The 18622-nt window shown below is 38.6% G+C and overlaps 1 protein-coding gene across 2 annotated transcripts; it reads left to right on the forward strand.

Moving 5' to 3' along the window:
- Positions 1-439: 439 nt before the first annotated feature.
- Positions 440-15274, forward strand: LOC117289679 (pyruvate dehydrogenase phosphatase regulatory subunit, mitochondrial-like). 2 transcript variants are annotated; one of them, XM_033770910.1, is made up of 18 exons: positions 440-572; positions 2265-2539; positions 3549-3682; positions 4163-4244; positions 5015-5178; positions 5635-5756; positions 6234-6354; positions 6932-7090; positions 7548-7672; positions 8634-8826; positions 9423-9518; positions 9837-9902; positions 10507-10643; positions 11548-11696; positions 12067-12274; positions 12760-12849; positions 13715-13897; positions 14255-15274. In XM_033770910.1, the coding sequence occupies exons 2-18, from the start codon at positions 2292-2294 to the stop codon at positions 14624-14626; spliced, it is 2649 nt and encodes an 882-aa protein (XP_033626801.1). In that variant the 5' UTR covers positions 440-572; positions 2265-2291; the 3' UTR covers positions 14627-15274. The 2 variants fall into 2 exon arrangements, with proteins under 2 accessions (XP_033626801.1, XP_033626799.1); XM_033770908.1 differs by lacking the exon at positions 9423-9518 and having other exon boundaries at positions 9741-9902.
- Positions 15275-18622: the final 3348 nt, after the last annotated feature.

The following is an 18622-nucleotide window of genomic DNA, read 5'->3' on the forward strand; positions in this document are numbered from 1 at the left end:
CATTTCATTCAGTCAGTTTGTCAAATACTTAATCACCAGACTGAAGATTTGATGGTCACAAATTCTGTGAAGAATTTTTTTATTAGTAACTTCCATTTTGGGTAACTTTCCAAAATGATGGCGCCATGGCCCCATACGGAAACTTTTCCGTAATTTGTTTAAATATTTATTTTATTGACCTTCAATAGCAGTTCACACAGAAAAATTTCTCTAGAAGATTGTTACTAAAATTTATATAAACTTTAACATCAGGAAGTTTTGCGAATCCCCCCCCCCCCCCAACCGGGCCCGCCTTTAAATCTTTCAAACTTTTGCTTCATTTTTTTGCAGTATGCAAAATATGTACAGAAACAAGTATGGTCCCCAGAAGACAGATTTTTGTATTCGATTTTATAACGTTGACAATTCTTCAGTAGTCGGGTTCCACTTCATAAAAACACAAACGCAATGGAAGCGACGGCTTTGATCAGACTCAGAGTGTGAAGGAAATTCATTATTTTGAAGTCCAAGATGGATGAAGTTGCAGAAGAGTAAAAGCTGGAGTAGATTTTCACATCTCTAGATTTTCACAGGTTAAGTTTTTTCTGTATTAGTTTTAACTTAGATGATTTGAATGAGTGTTTTAGATTCAACTTTCTGTGTTTCCGGACAGATTGGACTGGATCCGTCGCGAAACACACGTACACCAGACCCACACCACGGGAAGTTTTTCCATCCATATTGTCAACCTCTCAAATAATAGTATTCAATTTAATTAAATTCACACCATTTCCAATCTTTATACAGAATAAGCATAGAAAGATGTAAGTATGAACAGTGACTGATTTTACATTTTACACTACAGGGTACAGTGACACTGACAGTCACTCAACAAATCAAGTCAAGGCAAGAACTTTAGAAAATACACCATTATTAATCTTAAAAATATTTATTAATTAGAATTAAATACCAAAAAGCAAAACAATTTTCTTGACAAAGTTTCAGCACATCACAAGCAACCCAAAGAACTTTTAAAAACTCATGGAAATAAAAGTGGATCGGAGGGCCGCATGGGCCCGTAAAATTAAAAAGCAGAGCTTGTCGAAAACGGACACCCCTAACTAAAAAAGAAAAAAAGGTTTGCTATTTGTTTTACTTTTTAGAAAACACATTTATGCTGATGCACGACTAAAAATCAATAATAAGATTCTTAAGAAATTATTTGTGACATGTCTTCCAATGTAACTTGAAAAGCAGTGGACACTATTGGTAATTGTCAAATACCAGTCACTTGGTGTATCTCAACATATGCATAAAATAACAACAAACCTGTGAAAATTTGAGCTCAATTGGTCGTCGAAGTTGCGAGATAATAATGAAAGAAAAAACAACCTTGTCACACAGAAATGTGTGCTATCAAATACTTGATTTCAAGACCTCAAATTGTTAACTTGAGGTCTCGAAATCAAATTCGTGGAAAATGACTTCTTTGTCGAAAATTATGTCACTTCAGAGGGAGCCGTTTCTCACGATGTTTTATATTATACCCCTTGCAAGTATTCTGCCTGCTCATTGGTTTAGAGCGCGTCACATGACATGTCTTAGTTTTGCTAGACGACGGCCGTGTGATAGTGTGTCGGTTTGCCATGCGCTAGTCCGAAGACTAGCACACGGCGTGCAGTACCCAGACGTCCGTTGCGTGTACGAGGATGATAAATAAATAGTCTGTAACCATTTCGGATTGCACGACACTACATGCAGCACAGTAAAAGTGTTTGCAATCTGTATTCGCGTCGTCCGTGGATTGTAGCATTCAGGTCTGTAACTTAATAATTATAGTACAGTATTTAGAAATGTTTGGGGTGTTATAAAACAAATATTGACTGCCTTTACTCGTGCAATGGTTAAACACTATGACTCCCTCGGTGATCCCCGTAGCGTTCTATTCTCCCTCGGTTTCGCCTCGGGAAAATAGAACGCTCCCGGGGATCACCTCGGGAGTCATAGTTTTAACCATAGCACTCGAAGCAGTCAATATTTGTATACTATCAACCTCTCCCCATTACTCATTACCTACAGTGTAGTAAGGTTTTATGCTAATAGTTATTTTGAGTAATTACCAATAGTGTCTACTGCCTTGAAGACAGATGACAAATCTAGGTTTCTTATTGATTTCATTGACAACAGGAATTACATTCAAATCACACTCAATCAATGTAATTCTTGATGTCATTGAATGACCATTTCAATTGAATGATTTTTATCATGCAACGTATGCTATACAGGAGGTAGAGCACACTAGAAGAAACATCATGTTCCGAGCCACCCACCAAGGTATTAAACACCTGGTAGTAAGCCATCGATACAGCAATACCCAACGAACACGGTATCTACCCAGATACTGTAGATGTGCCTACTCTCATCAGGACTCTGAGAGTACCCCTGCTCTACCCAAACATGCTCAGGTCGTCATATGTGGTGGAGGGATTGCTGGACTAGGCGTTGCATATCACCTCTCTAAACTGGGATTGACAGATGTTGTCCTCTTGGAACAAGGAAAGTAAGATTATTATTATCATCTTCTATCAAAAGGTCTTGTAGAGACGATGTGACCTCTGACGTCACACGAAAACCATAACATGATTCGCGCGCATACCGCCGGGCAAAACCTTTGTGTTTTGGCAGCTAGCTAGAAAGTGTATGCAATCTTACCATGACTACTACGTGTCTTTTTGCCCGGCGAAACATGACGTATACAGTGTTTTTTTCAACAGAGGGCGGTTTGAATGCAAACACAGGTCACATCGTCTATATTTTTGTGTATTTGTCTGTATTTTTCTGTATCTGTACGTTGTAGAAACCAGAACCGGCATAAATGCAACGGTTAAGAGAGAGGGTGTACGTGTAGATTGTTTATTCACAGGAGAGAGGACTGCGATTATTACGAACTGACTCAGCTTGAACCACCTTTTCTTCCAGCAGTCAATAAGTGTTCTATTGATGAACAAGTACTTGAATTGGTTGGTGTTGCACCGTGGAACTTTGAAACATTTAGAGCTATTTGCAATTGGACTTTTGATTGGGGTAGTTGTTGGTAAACTGACGAGATTTTTAGGTCGGATTATTGAAATATTCGTTGAGCTATATTTTCTTCAGATATTAAAGGCAGTGGACATTATTGGTAATTACTCAAAATAATTATCAGCATTAAACCTTTCTTGGTGACGAGTAATAGGGAGAGGTTGATGGTATAAAACATTGTGAGAAACGGCACCCTCTGAAGTGCCATAGTTTTCGAGAAAGAAGTAATTTTCCACGAATTTGATTTCGAGAACTCACATTTAGAACTTGAGGTTTCGAAAACAACCATCTAAACGCACACACCTTCGTGTGACAAGGGTGCTTTTTTCTTTCATTCATATCTCGCAAGTTCGATGACCGATTGAGCTCAAATTTTCACAGGTTTGTTATTTTATGCATATGTTGAGATACACCAACTGTGAAGGCTAGTCTTTGACAATTACCAATAGTGTCCACTGCCTTTAAACTAGTTTACTTTTTTTCTCTAGGTTGACGACTGGCACAACATGGCATGCAGTTGGTTTGCTGGGCATACTCAAGAAGTCCCATTTCAACACTGTTCTGGCCAAAATGAGCTGCAAACTATATGAAGATATAGAAGTTGAAACTGGAATGAAGACGGGTAAGTAATTCCTTCAAGCTTGGGAGAGGTTAAAAAGTTCATCCACGCATGGAACGCAGCAGAATTTAGATCAAGTCCAGGGCCCAATTTCATAGAGCTGCTAAGCACAAAAATTTGCTTAGCATGAAACTTTGGCCTTCATAAAAACAGGATTTCCAACCAAATTTCCACGTGATTTTCAGGATTGAGCAAACAACAGCTGAATACCAGTAACGGCAATATGCATCAAATGGAAATTTTGTTGGTAATCATGTTTTTATCAAGAAAGAAATTTCATGCTAAGCAAATTTTTGTGCTCTATGAAATTGGGCCCAGAAACTTCAACAATTGTGGATCTCTTGTATAGGTTATTGCAGTAATATTAACAACACATAATTTTGTCTGGTGTAGTGTGTAGCTTTATAAGGGAAACTATGGTAGAAATATAATTGAAAACTAAAACAGTATTTTCTGTTGAATTTTTTAATTGAATTCCTGTAGGTTTACGACGCTGTGGTAGCATGTTCATCGCACAAACTAAAGATCTGATGATAGACCTACAAAAAAGACATTCGAAAGCACAGTAAGTAGTGATATGTATTTTTTTAGTAATCATCTGTGACTAATCATTGAGCAAGTTCGGGTGGTGACTAGACTTGACTAGACCGACTGGACTAACCAGAAACCATAGAGCACAGGGAGATTATCGAACCATGCACTGGAGCATTGTCGCCTATAGTAATTTCGAGGTCAGTTTCTGGTCAAGTCTAGTCGTCACCCGAACTAGCTCATTGCTCAATGGGAGACTTTGAGGCGCTAGGTGGCAGCAGACTTACCAGGTAAATTTCCATTGGTGACGTAGTTCTGAGCATGCGCACATTACCGAGAACAATGGATTTTACCTGGTAAGTCTGCTGCCACCAAGCGTCCCAAAAGTCCCCCATTGGTATGGGAATAACAGTGTGATGAGCCGGTCTTCACTGTGTGGTAATGACCGGGGTTGGTGGCCGGCCCCTGTGTTACTGGAGGTCTATTAACAGCGACCAGTCACACCAAAAGGTCATTACCATTTAATAAAAGCTGGGTCATCGCACTATTCCATGATTAGCAATTTTCAAAAAAAACAAACTGGTAAAAATCATCAGAATTCATCATTTTTACAGGCACTATGTGTTCTTGCCAGAAGTAACACAAAATAGTTTGTACAAAGAAAACAGATGCTTATGTAGTTCCCTCACAACAAGCACATAGTGCATTCAGAACTTTTACTTAACAACGTGCTTGTATAGGGGCCATTTATTTGCTATTTCACCAAGCCAGCCTAACATAATCATTATTGTTCTGTCCTTACAGGGTCTGGGGTATAGACACTGAGCTACTCCCAATCAGTAATGTCCAGAAACTGTTGCCATGGATGCGTGTTGATGACATAGAGGGCGGTCTACTGATTAAAGAAGATGCTTGGATTGATGCAAAACAAGGATGTCTTGCTTTGGCTCAAGCTGTTAGAAACCAAGGTGAGTCAGCCAGGGCCCAATTGTCATGGTTCTGCTTAACGACCAATCCTGCGCTTACGATCACCATTCTCCGCTTACTGTTTCAAGCACGGAATTTCTACGCTAGCTGTGTAAGCAAAGAATGTCTAGCAACAGGGAGTACACACAAAATTCCCTGCTTGTCTGTGAAATACGTTTGACGCAAGTGCGGAATTCCCTGCTTCCGTAATTGCTGATTATTTGCTTAGGGTAAGCAGAGCCATGAAATAAGGACTACTTCACATCTTCATTTTTCTTGAATAATTTAAGCCTGGTTCATACTTCCTGCGAATGCAAATGCGAATGCGTTTCAAATTTTGAAGTCACAAATTCGCTACGAATTGCAAATCCTGCAAAACATTAGCTGGAAAAAACAACCATTTTCTGTCAAAATTTGCTTCGCATTCGCAATCAATATGATATATATCTTGATTTCAGGTGTGACAATAATCGAGGGGACTGGAATAGACAAAGTTGGAACCACTGATGGGTGTGTATCTAGTGTGCAAACAGACAGGGGTACCATTGAGTGTGACAAGTTCATCAACTGTGCTGGCATGGTAAGTTTTTTTGTTTTGTTTTTCCCATTCACATAACAAATAATTTTAAGTTATAATACACAAGGTGAACGGTTCAGTCTGAACAGCAGAACCAACGACCAACAACCGAAACAGTTTTTGGTTGGGGTCGCCAAAACGCACTCCTGTTGTATCCAAAATAAATTGAATAAAATTAGGAGACGTAGTCATCCGAGAGAAGGACAAGGTCTTCAGTTGAGGAGCAGTTTTTAGGTTATTTATGATATAAATGTCTGCACAGTGTTTGATTGCACATCTCATTGGTGACAGTGTTTTCATTTACTTTTGTCTTTCCGTGCTCCGTCCCCATTCATTATTGTTTATATCCAAAGGTATAAAATATATAAATAACATTATAGTGCAATGGTCTACAGAGATTCAATAGTTTTCCTTCAAAATAAAAAAAGGCTGATGAACATACATTGACATTGAATTTCTAAACCTTTCTCCATGTTATAGTGGGCCCGTGATGTTGGTCTTGCTAGTTCACCAGAAGTTGGAGTACCTCTCCAAGCAGTCTCCAGACAGTTTCTTATCACCAAACCAATCAAGAATGTATCTGTAGATGGAAAAGGACCATGTAAGTGAAGAGTGGTTAAGGCTTCAATACTTAAGGTTCAGATAAAATTCTTTATTAGGAAAGTAGCACAAGACAGGATAGAATGAGGAAAGATTGTATGTGGGGTGTCATGGCCTAGCGGTTAAGAGCACTGGATTCAAACTCTGGTGTTTCTGATCAGCAGAGTGTGGGTTTGAATCCCCAGCCGTGACACTTGTCCTCAAGCAAGACACTTAACCATTGCTTCGTCCTTCGGATGGGTCGTACGCCGTTGGTCCCATGTGTTGTGTATCGCATGTAAAATAACCCAGAGCACCTATCGAAAAAGAGAAGGGGTTCTCCACGGTGTTCCTGCTTTGATTGGCAGCATATTGTGCCACAGCACATTGTAAACCTTTACATGGTGCTATGTAAAAGGAGTAGGTCTCATAACACAAACGTGGTCCCACATACCTTGCAGGGAAATACTGTATATTAAAGCGCCTTTAGCGTCACTGAGTGACGGATTTGAGCGCTATGTAAGAAGCCATTAGTATACCTATCATTAAGATGCAGGTGTAATTTGTTGATTTGGGTCGATTTTATTTATTCTTTTTAGATGTTCGAGATCCAGATAGTTTACTCTATATTCAAGAATACGGAGAAGGTCTTTTGTTTGGAGGTTATGCACAGAAGGGAAAGCCTGTCTTTACTGATGCGGTTCCTATAAAAGCAGATTCAGAATTTATTCAACTTCCAGAAGACTGGGATCATTTCCGTAAGTTTGTTCAGAAAAGCAAGTTGTGCTTAGAAAAATTATCAAAATATTTTAACAAAATATTGAAAGAGGTAAAACGACTGAATCTATAAACACAAACAATTTTTTATTGTAGTGCCCAATCACCATCGAAGTGAAATTTAACCAAAAATGGGACGAGATGTTTTGTTACTTTGCCCAGTTGCGCATCCTTGCAACACCGAGAGAAAAAAAGTGGTTCTTAGGGAAAACCATAGGGAGTAAACCGCTGTGCCTCGTAGCTCAGTTGGTAGAACATCTGCCCAGAATGTCAGGGGGTCTTTGGTTCAAATCACAGAGAGGATCCCATGTACGGATGAATCTATAAGGGTTAAACAAAACGATTTGTCCACAGAAATTACTTGACAATGAACAAAATTTAGATTTTACTTTGTAAAAAGTAACGTTTTGATTTTTCCCTGTTGGTTGTTTGAACTAGGACATTTGTTGGAGGGTTTCTTACACCGGGTACCAGCAGCAGCCGATGTGCAATTTGAACAACTCTTCAATGGTCCAGAGAGTTTTACACCTGATGGGGAGTTTATCATGGGGGAAGCTCCAGAGGTAAGTGTTTAAAAACATGTAGCCTAGGTCTTCTTGTCATGCTCTCTTACAGGCACTGGATACTTTTGGTAATTACTTAAAGGATTTGGGTACTTTTTTTTTCAAGTGTCCACAGATTTACATTCAACTTACAGGGTTTGAAGATAATGATAGTGGAAAGCTTCCCTTCAAATATTACTAACTGTGGTTGTGTAGTTTTTAAGTAACGAGTAAAACAAGTCACAAAATAATTTTCATCTCAGGAAGACGAAAAGTATTTTAGCATGTAAAATCCCATTTACCAGTTATAATATTATGCCAAAACCATAGCATAACTGGTTAATACGTTTTTACATGCTAAAACTGAGACGGAAATTATTTGTTTTACTCATTTCTAAAAAAAATTACAGCACCTCAGTACGTACAATTTCAAGGGAAGCTTTCTGCTATCATAATCTTAAAACTGTGTAAGTTTAACTTAAATCTGTGGACATTGCGTTTTGTGTTAGGAAAAAGAACATAGACCCTTTAAAATAATTGTTATAATAGACCCTTTAAAATAATTGTTATAATAAAAACTTACTTGGTAATGAGCAATGGAGAAACATTGTGAGAAACGACTCCCTCTGAAGTAACGTAGTTTTTGAAAAAGATGTTATTGGCCTTTTTTTAGGCATCTGAAGGCTCACAAATTTGTGCAACAAGGCTGTTATTTCTTTCAGAACAGACCAGACCAGCTTTCAAAACAATAGAGACCGTCCCTTCATACACATTCAGGAATTTTAGTAAAATTGTGATTTAGATGAATGTACAAGATTTAAATAAAAGGCGGGAAAACTGCCAAGAAAGTACAAATAAAAGAAACTCAAATATTCTGTAATGTTGATTTTTCAGTGAAGCTCAAAACTGATCCAAAAACTGTTTTTTTTTCTTTTTTCTAATTTGTTTCAAATCCACGGATTTGTTTGTGTTATGTTAACAGGTCAGTAATTATTACATCCTCGCTGGTTTCAACTCTGTGGGGTTGAGCTTAGCTGGTGGGGCTAGTCGACTTCTGGCCGAGCTGATCGTTAACGGCCGTACCTCCATGGATTTCTGGCCGGTCGATGTCAAACGATTTGGCTCGCACCATAACAGCAAGAGATTTCTTCAAGCTCGTGTTACTGAGATAGAAGGTAAAATTATACTATACAATAGTAGACCCTTCCCTTGAAATATGTAAATTGCACATAGCGCGTTGGTTGGCAAAATGAGGGAACATCACGCTGTTTTGTATGCAGTTATAATGGCCGCGTGAGGCAGACGCGATTGTGCGTCTGCGTAGTGCACATCTCTATGGCGTTTTTCAACCAATAGGTTCTGTACGCATGCGTGAATACAATTGGAATATTTCATGGGAAGGGTCTATTTTCAAAGAGACCAATTTGGAGTTGGAGGTTCGGACACTTGAATACAATATGTCCGTACTTTCATTGTTCATTCAATAGACCTTTATCATGTTGCCTCCATCTTTGTCATGTTCCTCGTATCCAAAAACAATAATGAATGCTAATAATCATTTTTTCCATTAGGAACCAGACTATTTTGTTCGTCCAGCCTCGGCTTGAAAACATTGATATCAACGGAGAAATTCAATATGGCCGCACTGTGACATTGGTCTATTCAAATAGTTTTGAATCATTCAACCTGAATTGTCATTGAATTTGATTTGGTTTGATTCAATGTTGGGTACATACGTAAACAGAGGATGTGATATGGTTGGATTCCTTAGGTGCTGGGTACCGAACGGGTTACCCGAGTAACTACTCTTACAGGACTGGGCGTAAGCTACGTTGCCCACCCCTCTACTCTAGGTTAGCACAAGCAGGTGCTGTATTTGGATGTTGAGTACATACGTAAACAGAGGATGTGATATGGTTTGATTCCTTAGGTGCTGGGTACCGAACGGGTTACCCTAGTAACTACTCTTACAGGACCGGGCCTAAGCTACGTTGCCCAACCCTCTACTCTAGGTTAGCACAAGCAGGTGCTGTATTTGGATGTTGAGTACATACGTAAACAGAGGATGTGATATGGTTTGATTCCTTAGGTGCCGGGTACCGAACGGGTTACCCGAGTAACTACTCTTACAGGACTGGGCGTAAGCTACGTTGCCCACCCCTCTACTCTAGGTTAGCACAAGCAGGTGCTGTATTTGGAGAGAGGATGGGAGTTGAACGACCCAAGTGGTTCATGAATGCTGATGATACAGGTATGTGACTACATTCTATTTCAATTTCTCTAAATGGAGGTAAATTGTGAAAATCAGAAGGTTCTTTGAAGTAGTGACATGGCATTGTAGGCACTGGACACATTTGGTAATTTTCAAAAGACAATATGGGGCTTGGTTCGTGCTAACATGTGTATGTGTAAAACACGGAAGGCAATAGAGTGTTGGATTCTGTGGTACCGATGGTCAACGAGTTGTTTGATTGAGTGCGTCACTGCGCATCCTAGTTGCTGGTCTGGGCCCAATTTCATGGCTCTGCTTACCGTAAGAACAGAATCGGCGCTTACAGAAGCAGGGAATTCTGTGCTTACGGCAAGCGTATTTCACAGGGTTAGTGGCGAATTTGGGCTTCTGCGTTGCTAGGCATTCTTCACGTTACTAGGCATTCTAGGCTTACAAGGCTAGCGCAGAAATTCGGCGCTTGCACGTAAGCGGGGAATCGCGATTGTAAGCGCAGAATTCGGCGGTAAGCAGAGCCACGAAATTGGGCCCAGAAGTCGACTAAATGTGCGCACTCAAACTTTCTCAAAAGAAGGATTTAAAGGATTTAAATGACATACCTAAGGCTGTATTTTGTTTCTGCTAGATGAGTTTGCTCTGGAGACGCAACGAGGCACATTCTTGAAACCTCAATGGTTCGATCTCGTCAAGGCAGAGTACTGGGCTTGTAGAGAAGCTGTGTCCTTAATGGACATGTCGGCTTTCACAAAGTTCGAAATCAGAGTAAGTCTTAAAAATCATTCACATTTATCAACATTTTCATAAGCTTACAAACCATACACTTTTTCAATAATAATAATGATAAGAAGAAGAAGAAGAAATACTTATATAGCGCAATTCAGTACTGCAAGTACTCTCAACGCACAATACCCCCTCCCTCCCCCTAAAAGCGTCTTGTTATTTGTTATTTTCCAATTACTATCATGTCTAAGATGGTCACCATAACAAATAGACTCTTCTGTCACAGCCCGAGTTTTAACCAACCGAAGTTGGAAAACTATGGAAAGCCATAAATGCAAATCAAAAACAATAGCCACAGTTTGTAGCAATGTTTGATACACGATTATTTAAATGTATGTTGAAACAGTTGGAAACAAATTACTTAATCATAAGAGATTTTTCAGCTCATGAAAATTGGGTCACAGTATTTTTTAACATGATTAAATATGGTTTCATGAGCATGTTATGCAAGCTGTGGTTGTCATGGACCAGGGTTGCCCACAGCATACTATTATTTAATTACCAAGGGCAAGCAGCCACATTTTTTTTACCGAACTGCAAAAATAGGAGACTTTGGAACGCTAGGTGGCAGCAGACTTACCAGGTAAATGTCTACTGTTACTGTTGTCAAAGTTCTGAGCCTGCCCACATTACCGAGAACAATGGATTTTACCTGGTAAGTCTGCTGCCACCAAACGTCCTGAGAGTCTCCTATTCTGAATTAAGGTAGAAACCTTTTTAACAGCGATTAAAAAAAAATCAAATCTGTGCTGCATCCACAATCAGAGTGGGCCGGGATGAGCAACATGTTTTTTTTATTCACTCGGCCATACATCTTTGTGCACATTTTGTTTGCATTGGTTCAATAACTGTCAACCTGCTGATGCCTGATTTTTCTGGCTCGTAGTCTGCAGGCAATGAAGCTACCATGTTACTTCAGTATCTGTGCTCCAATGATCTGGATTGCCCCATTGGTAGTGTAGTCCATACAGGAATGCTGAACGATAGAGGAGGTTATGAAAATGACTGCAGTATAGCACGCCTTGATACTAATAGGTAGGTTATAGTATATAGGATTTGAGGCATTGCATGGGGGATTGGTGAGATATCAATATATATTTGGCTTTTGGTAACACCATGTGTGTATCTACTTGCCAGGTAGAGTTTGTTCTTAGAGAACTGTCTTTCTTTATTCTACTACCGCGGAGTAGGGTATAGGAATAATAGTAATATAACATTTGTATAGCACAACATATCCACCTCACAAGTAGGCGCTCAAGGCGCGACAATAAAGAACAAAGTAACAGGAAAAAAAGATGACATACAAATTAAGCTCTTCCCTTGAGGTGGCTAGAGCGATTGAGATGGGTGGATTTGGTTCCAAGTTTTACAATGAAACAGGTATCTGTTGATGTGTTTGGTGCAGATACTTCATCATATCCCCAACCATCCAACGGATCAAAGGCTTTCATTGGATCAAGAGGCATCTTCCGTCTGATGGATCAGTCACCTTAAAGGATGTATCCAATCAGTTTGCTGGATTGAATGTCTTGGGTCCTAAAGCTAGAGATGTTCTTCAGAGTCTGACCTCGACGTCTCTGAAAGCTGCCGACTTCAAGCCTTTCGTGTGTAAGGTATGTGCAGTGAGTAAGGCCTAAAGTCCATGTGTCTGTCGTGCGAAGTATGCAACACTACAAAATGAACACACGCCCCATGCAAAGCACATAATTCTTACAGGTAACGCAGAACAGATTATCTTTAAGCAAGCTTGAATCCTTGATTCTGATTGGTCGATCCATAGTAACAAGGAGTGTGATATAAACTTACATTGCACGGCCCATTTCACACCCTGTGTATTGTGTGTTCTAACTACGCGTATTGTGCTTTTATAAGCTATTCGTAAAACGTACAGCTTACAAGTAGTAACCGAAACTCAAAAAGGGCGTGTTTGCGTCAAGTTTGCTTGAAGATAAATTCGTTATCACACGCGCGCTCGTGGAATACCTAAAACATAGGGCATCTGCGTCCCATGAATAAAAGTGTAATTTATCTGTCCTGTTAACATTCAAACCTTTTAAATAATTATCTTGTTTTGTTCTTTCTATCAATGTTACAACAGGAGATAAACATTGGCTATGCTACCAATGTGAGGGCAATGACTATAACTCATGCAGGGGAGGATGGTATGGTACTTTATATACCAAATGAAGTAAGTTGTCAACACAGCATAAGTTAACTCAAACACTTATTTAGCCCCGATCACAGTGTTCTATTTAGCCCTGCGAATCCCCAAGGTTCGAATCCCCAGTCGTGACACTTGTTTCCTTAAGCAAGACACTTCACCATTGCTTCGTCCTTCGGATGGGACGTTAAGCCGTTGGTCCCATGTGTTATGTATCGCATGTAAAATAACCCAGTGCACTTATTGAAAAGAGAAGGGGTTCGCCCCGGTGGTCCTGGTCTGATCGGCAACAAATTGTGCCACAGTACCTTGTAAAACATTATATGGTGCTATCTAAGGAGTAGGTCTCACAATTCAAAAACGTAGTCTTAAGTCACACATCTTGCAGGAATTACTGTATGTTACAGCGCCAGGAGCGCCACTTAGTGACGGACATGTGCACTATATAAGAAGCCACAATTATTATTATTATTATTATTATTATTATTATTATTATTATTGTTATTGTTATTGTTATTGTTATTGTTATTGTTATTGTTATTGTTATTGTTATTGTTATTGTTATTGTTATTGTTATTGTTATTGTTATTGTTATTGTTATTGTTATTGTTATTGTTATTGTTATTGTTATTGTTATTGTTATTGTTATTGTTATTGTTATTGTTATTGTTATTATTATTGTTATTGTTATTATTATTATTATTAATGCTAAACCTAACCCTTACCCTAACCCAAAACAACACAATGCAACCTAACTCAAACACCAGAGCTTGAGCAATAAGTGATGCTAATTTTTATATGTGAACAAATGATCGTACAGTCTTACAAGAGTTTTTGTTGCCAAGCAAAGAACTGACTCAGAATGTATTAATTGCTGTTTGTTCCACCACAGAATGCAACTCAAGTGTACGACGCCTTATTAGACGCAGGAAAAGACGTTGGTATAACCAATGCTGGATACTACGCACTACGATGGCTGAGAATCGAAAAGTTTTACTTCTACTGGGGCGAAGATTTCGATTCGACAACAACTCCGTTTGAAATTGGACGAGAAATGAGAGTCAAGTTTGACAAAGTAAGATTGGAAAGTAGGATTTGAAACCATCGGTTCTTTTCAGAACCACCACGACTCAAAAGAAATATTCACGTGGTGTTACAGCAAACTTCTTTTAGTTAAAGTAAGATTAATTACATATAATGCATATTTTTAAATTAATATTGTCAAAAGGAATCGATTTTACAAACAACATTAAACAAATTCTATGGAGACAGCAATTTTATTTGAAATGGCTTTAAAAAAACCTTGTATGTTATGTAGATTTGAATCTCACACTTCTGTTTTCTACAGTTTTTAAATTAATAAGATTAATAAGCAGTTTGTTGTTTGTTTATAATGAGACTGTTTTGTTTATCTTGTTTATGTTTACATCAGGGTGTTGAATTTATCGGCAAGGCAGCACTTTTGAAGCAGCGTGAGGAAGGCATGAAGCGTCGATTAGCCGGCTTCGTCTTGGAAGACCTTGACATTGACTCTGAAGTTTGGCCATGGGGCAGAGAACCAATTTATCGTAATGGTCAGTTGGCTGGAATGACCACATGTAGTAGCTATGGCCCCACACAGGGTAAGATGATATGCCTAGGTTGGCTGACCAATAAAGATGAGGCGACTGGTCAGTTAATGGAAGTGACATCGGACTTTGTTCATAAAGCGCAGTACGAGATCGATATTGGCGGCAAGCGTTTTCAAGCAAAGGCTCGTCTGTATCCATATCAACTAGGAGCTAAACAAGGAAGCCTTGGCTGAGATGAACCATTAGAAGGAGCTTAACAAGAAAGTCACGGACATTTCTACTGGAGCATTTCAAGGACACCGAGGCATTGACCAGGGGGCATGGAGGCTGTCGCCCTTTTTTGCTGAAATACTGGTGGTTTCTTCACTGGGTTTTACCCATCGCTCTCACTCCCTGATTCTAAGTTTTACCTGAGGTTGGTTTCACAAACGCAGTCCTAACTTAGAACTAGTCCGAGAAGTTATTAAACACTTAAGGCTAGTCCTAAGTAAGAACGAGTAACTCGTCCTAACTTAAGTCGTCCTAACTTAAGACTTGTCTAAACTCTTTCTGAAATCCAGCCCTGGGCTCAGATGTGAGTGTGCTGTGGATAAAGTTTTCAGTTGCTGTATGTTGGTTTGATGAAATCAAGCGTTACTTTTTCTTCCACTTTTAAGTGTAATTAATTGAAATAAAAATATAAAAAAACTTTTTTTTAAAACCAATATGAACAATAAAAGTACTTATAAAAGTAATACTAAATAATTCTAGTGAATTTGAGAAAGTGACCAACTCCAAAGTCCTTATGGTGCTATTACATAACAAGGACCTGCCGCCGATTTCACAAAACTCGTCCTAACTTAAGAGTAATCTTAGGACTTGGGACGAGTCCCAACCCTGCACTGTAGCATGCAGAACTTAAGAATAATCCTAAGTTAGGATAAGTTACTTGTCCTAACTTGAGATAAGACGAGTCCTAACTCTTTGTGAAATCGAACCCAGCCGTCGATTTCACAAAACTCTTCCTAACTTAGGATTAATCTTATGACTTAGGACGAGTCCCAACCCTGCCCTGTAGCATGCAGACCTTAAGATTAATCCTAAGTTAGGACGAGTTATTAATCCTTACTCGAGATAAGACGAGTCCTAACTCTTTGTGAAATCGACGGCAGATAGCTTCAAAATATAAGTTACAAGAATATAATACAATTGAAAGGAAATGAACACTTAGAAAAGAACTTGATGCAAATGCTTCAGTAAAAAGAAGTTTGTAATATTTTTCATAAACTGGATTATGGCAATAAAAACTTACTTAATAACGAAGTACAGCAGCTTTGGAAAGTATATTGCATTTTGAGAAACCATTTCACTTCGAAGTAATTCTATTATGGAAAAAATATCACTTTTTATCCACTAAAATTGGAATTTAAGAAAATTACCGTGAACGGTAGCACTTCTTAGATTGTGTATTCCTATAAGAGATTATTCTTCTCCAGAGTTAGGATCAATGACGACATAAGAGTTGCCAGAACAGAGTTTGCGAGGAGGATTGTAAGGTTTACGCAAATGTATACAGGGGCACTGTTTATATTAGTCTTGTCCCAAAACGGTAGTGCTCGATATTGGATAGTGTACTGCGCTCAGTTGTAAATCGCTATTAGCACGCCCTCTGACTGGAGAGCTCGACTGGAGAGCATGACTGGAGAGCTTTAAATCTAGCTCGCCAGACTAGTTTTGATTTCAAGCTTGCCAGTCAAGCTCTCCAGTCAAGCTCTCCAGTCAAGCTCTCCAGTCAAAGGAGGGTGCGTTTTAGTGATTTACAACTGAGCGCAGTACACTATCCAATATCGAGCACTATCATTTTGGGACAAGACATTTTGTTTATACAAGATTTGAGCACTGAGAGCAATAGTTTGTGCTTAATTCTGCTATTTACTGGTAATCAGTGCAACTCCTGTACAATGGGAGGACGTTTTTAACAAGGTAATAATTCAATCCTTTCCAATCATACTAAACTATATAATACATTCTGACTTGTACAGCATAACATGTTTGTCATTTCAAATGTATTTGATAAATTTTAAGTCACAAATTAAACAAGAAAAATATTCCAACTGAAACAGTTAGTAAAGACTGTGTAACCAGGTTTCAGAAAGGTTCAAAATTTCTCACTCAAAAGGCTTGACTCATGAATGTTTTTCAACACAAGGTGCCCATATGTTGAACCGAAAAGCAGTTATTGAAAATACTCCAAACACCCAGTAGCTTTCAAACTTTCTTGTTTTATAGCTTCTTATTGTACTCTCAATATGTGCAATTTGAGGATAGCTTTTTACTCAGCATTACTCTTTTTGAATGTGTCACCTGGGGCCAATTTCATAGAGCTGCTTAAGCAAAAAATTTGCTTAAGCACGAAAATAGCTCGCTTATTTTACACATGTTACTGGCCAAAATTTCATGCCATATACATTGCTTGTGACTGGTATTTAGCTGTTGTTTACTAAGCATAACAATTAAATGGAGTCTTGGCCAGTATCTGATTTTACTAAGCAAGGAACCTTTTTGCTTAAGCAAAACTTTGTGCTTAAGCAGCTCTATGAAATTGGGCCCTGCCGTCTATTTCACAAAACTCTTCCTAACTTAAGACTGATCTTAGGACCTAGGACGAGTCCCAACCCTGCATTGTAGCATGCAGACGTTAAGATTAATCCGAAGATAGGACGTCAGTTACTCGTCCTAACTCGAGATAAGACGAGTCCTAACTCTTTGTGAAATGGACCCCTGGTCATCAACAAGTGAAGCAATATTATCATTTACAATGTACATTATTTGTATGTTTTTCAGTCAGAAAAGTTTCGTTTTAGAAATTTGTTGGTTTAATTTTGTATAGTCACTCATATTGAGTCTTTATGCCATAATCACAAATTTTAACTATGAATATTGTATTGTAAGATTTGCCAAATTGGTAATTTAATGTATAAAGTTAAACTGGCCATCCATCACACACAGAAAGGCATACTTCTTGGCACCTATGTTTTGATAGATGTTAATTTTTACATGGGGGATAAAGACTATTATTTGGTTTGGTTACTGTATATATATATACTATATACTCAGTACTTTCCCCCACAGGCACATCACTCAAGTGGGATTCGAACCTGTGCACGACCTTTAAACAGCTACCTGAGCGGAATGTTTTCAACGGAAATGGTATTTTAACTTGTTTATAATGCACTTGTTCACCATTTTAATGTAATTTTGATATGTGTACACTTCTGAATTTTTCGTAATTATCGATTAAAAAATCAGGCCCCAACCGAAAGGTTTTGAAAAACTAAAAACACTTCTGCCGTTGAGAGCGCACGTCAAAGGACAATGCTGCTGACGTCATCTCTGGGAGCTTGCTTTGTTATGCCTCCACGCTGCAACAAAGCGGCTTTACAAATTGGAGCTCCCAGAGATGACGTTTTGAGAGTGATTACGTAACAGGGCTTTTCGCAAATCTCTCAGAAAAGCCCTGGATAAGGGCATTCAAAATGATTGTTTTTTTACACAATTGAAATCTTGTTATAGTCGTATGACTCGATTTCCCTATTCTTTGAAAACATTTTGAGTGAATTTCAGCAAAGTTTACGACTTGACATATTCGTTCAAGCAGGTCTTTAAATGCTAAGGACAAACTTGGTGGCTAGGGGCAGTTTGAATCCTTTAATATAGGAATCAGCAGTTTGTACCCTATAATATAGGGTTCAAATTGCCTCTAGCCACCAAGGTAGTATCTGTTGGGTACTGAAACGACTTATTATATGTTAATTTTGCATCGAGGTTAAAGGTCTTTGACGGTATTTAGTTTTTTTCGGTGACTGTTCGTGTTGAAAGACAATAATTTGTATGGTTTGTATTACGGTATTTATTTACAACTTTTCATATGTTCCTTTAAAATTGGGTGAAAATTATAGCCAAGTGTTTGATTCAGCTGTGTATAATAATGGTTTTGTATGAAGTTTGAAATATGTGAATAGAGTTTTATTGTTATGATCATTTTATGATAAAATTAAATTAAATATTTTTCTTTACTCAAAAGATAATTTTCAAGTGCGCCCTCTTTTGGTCTGTGTAAGTTATCCGGGATAAAAGATTGGTACCCATTGTTAACCATGTGAAATTACAAGCTGAAAAACAGGTTGTCAGACCTCTGTAGTGTGTGGTGTTCGCGGTCGGTCTAAATACTGCGCGCGTGCAGAGTGAGT

This window comes from Asterias rubens, chromosome 4 (genome assembly GCF_902459465.1).
Source record: "Asterias rubens chromosome 4, eAstRub1.3, whole genome shotgun sequence".
Classification (NCBI taxonomy): Eukaryota; Metazoa; Echinodermata; class Asteroidea; order Forcipulatida; family Asteriidae; genus Asterias; species Asterias rubens.

Coding starts and splice junctions, on each gene's coding strand:
- LOC117289679 (XM_033770910.1), top strand. CDS start 2,292: ATGTTCCGAGCCACCCACCAAGGTATTAAACACCTGGTAGTAAGCCAT. Junction 7,091..7,547: donor AGAAGACTGGGATCATTTCC/GTAAGTTTGTTC, acceptor TGTTTGAACTAG/GACATTTGTTGGAGGGTTTC. Junction 9,903..10,506: donor CATGAATGCTGATGATACAG/GTATGTGACTAC, acceptor TGTTTCTGCTAG/ATGAGTTTGCTCTGGAGACG.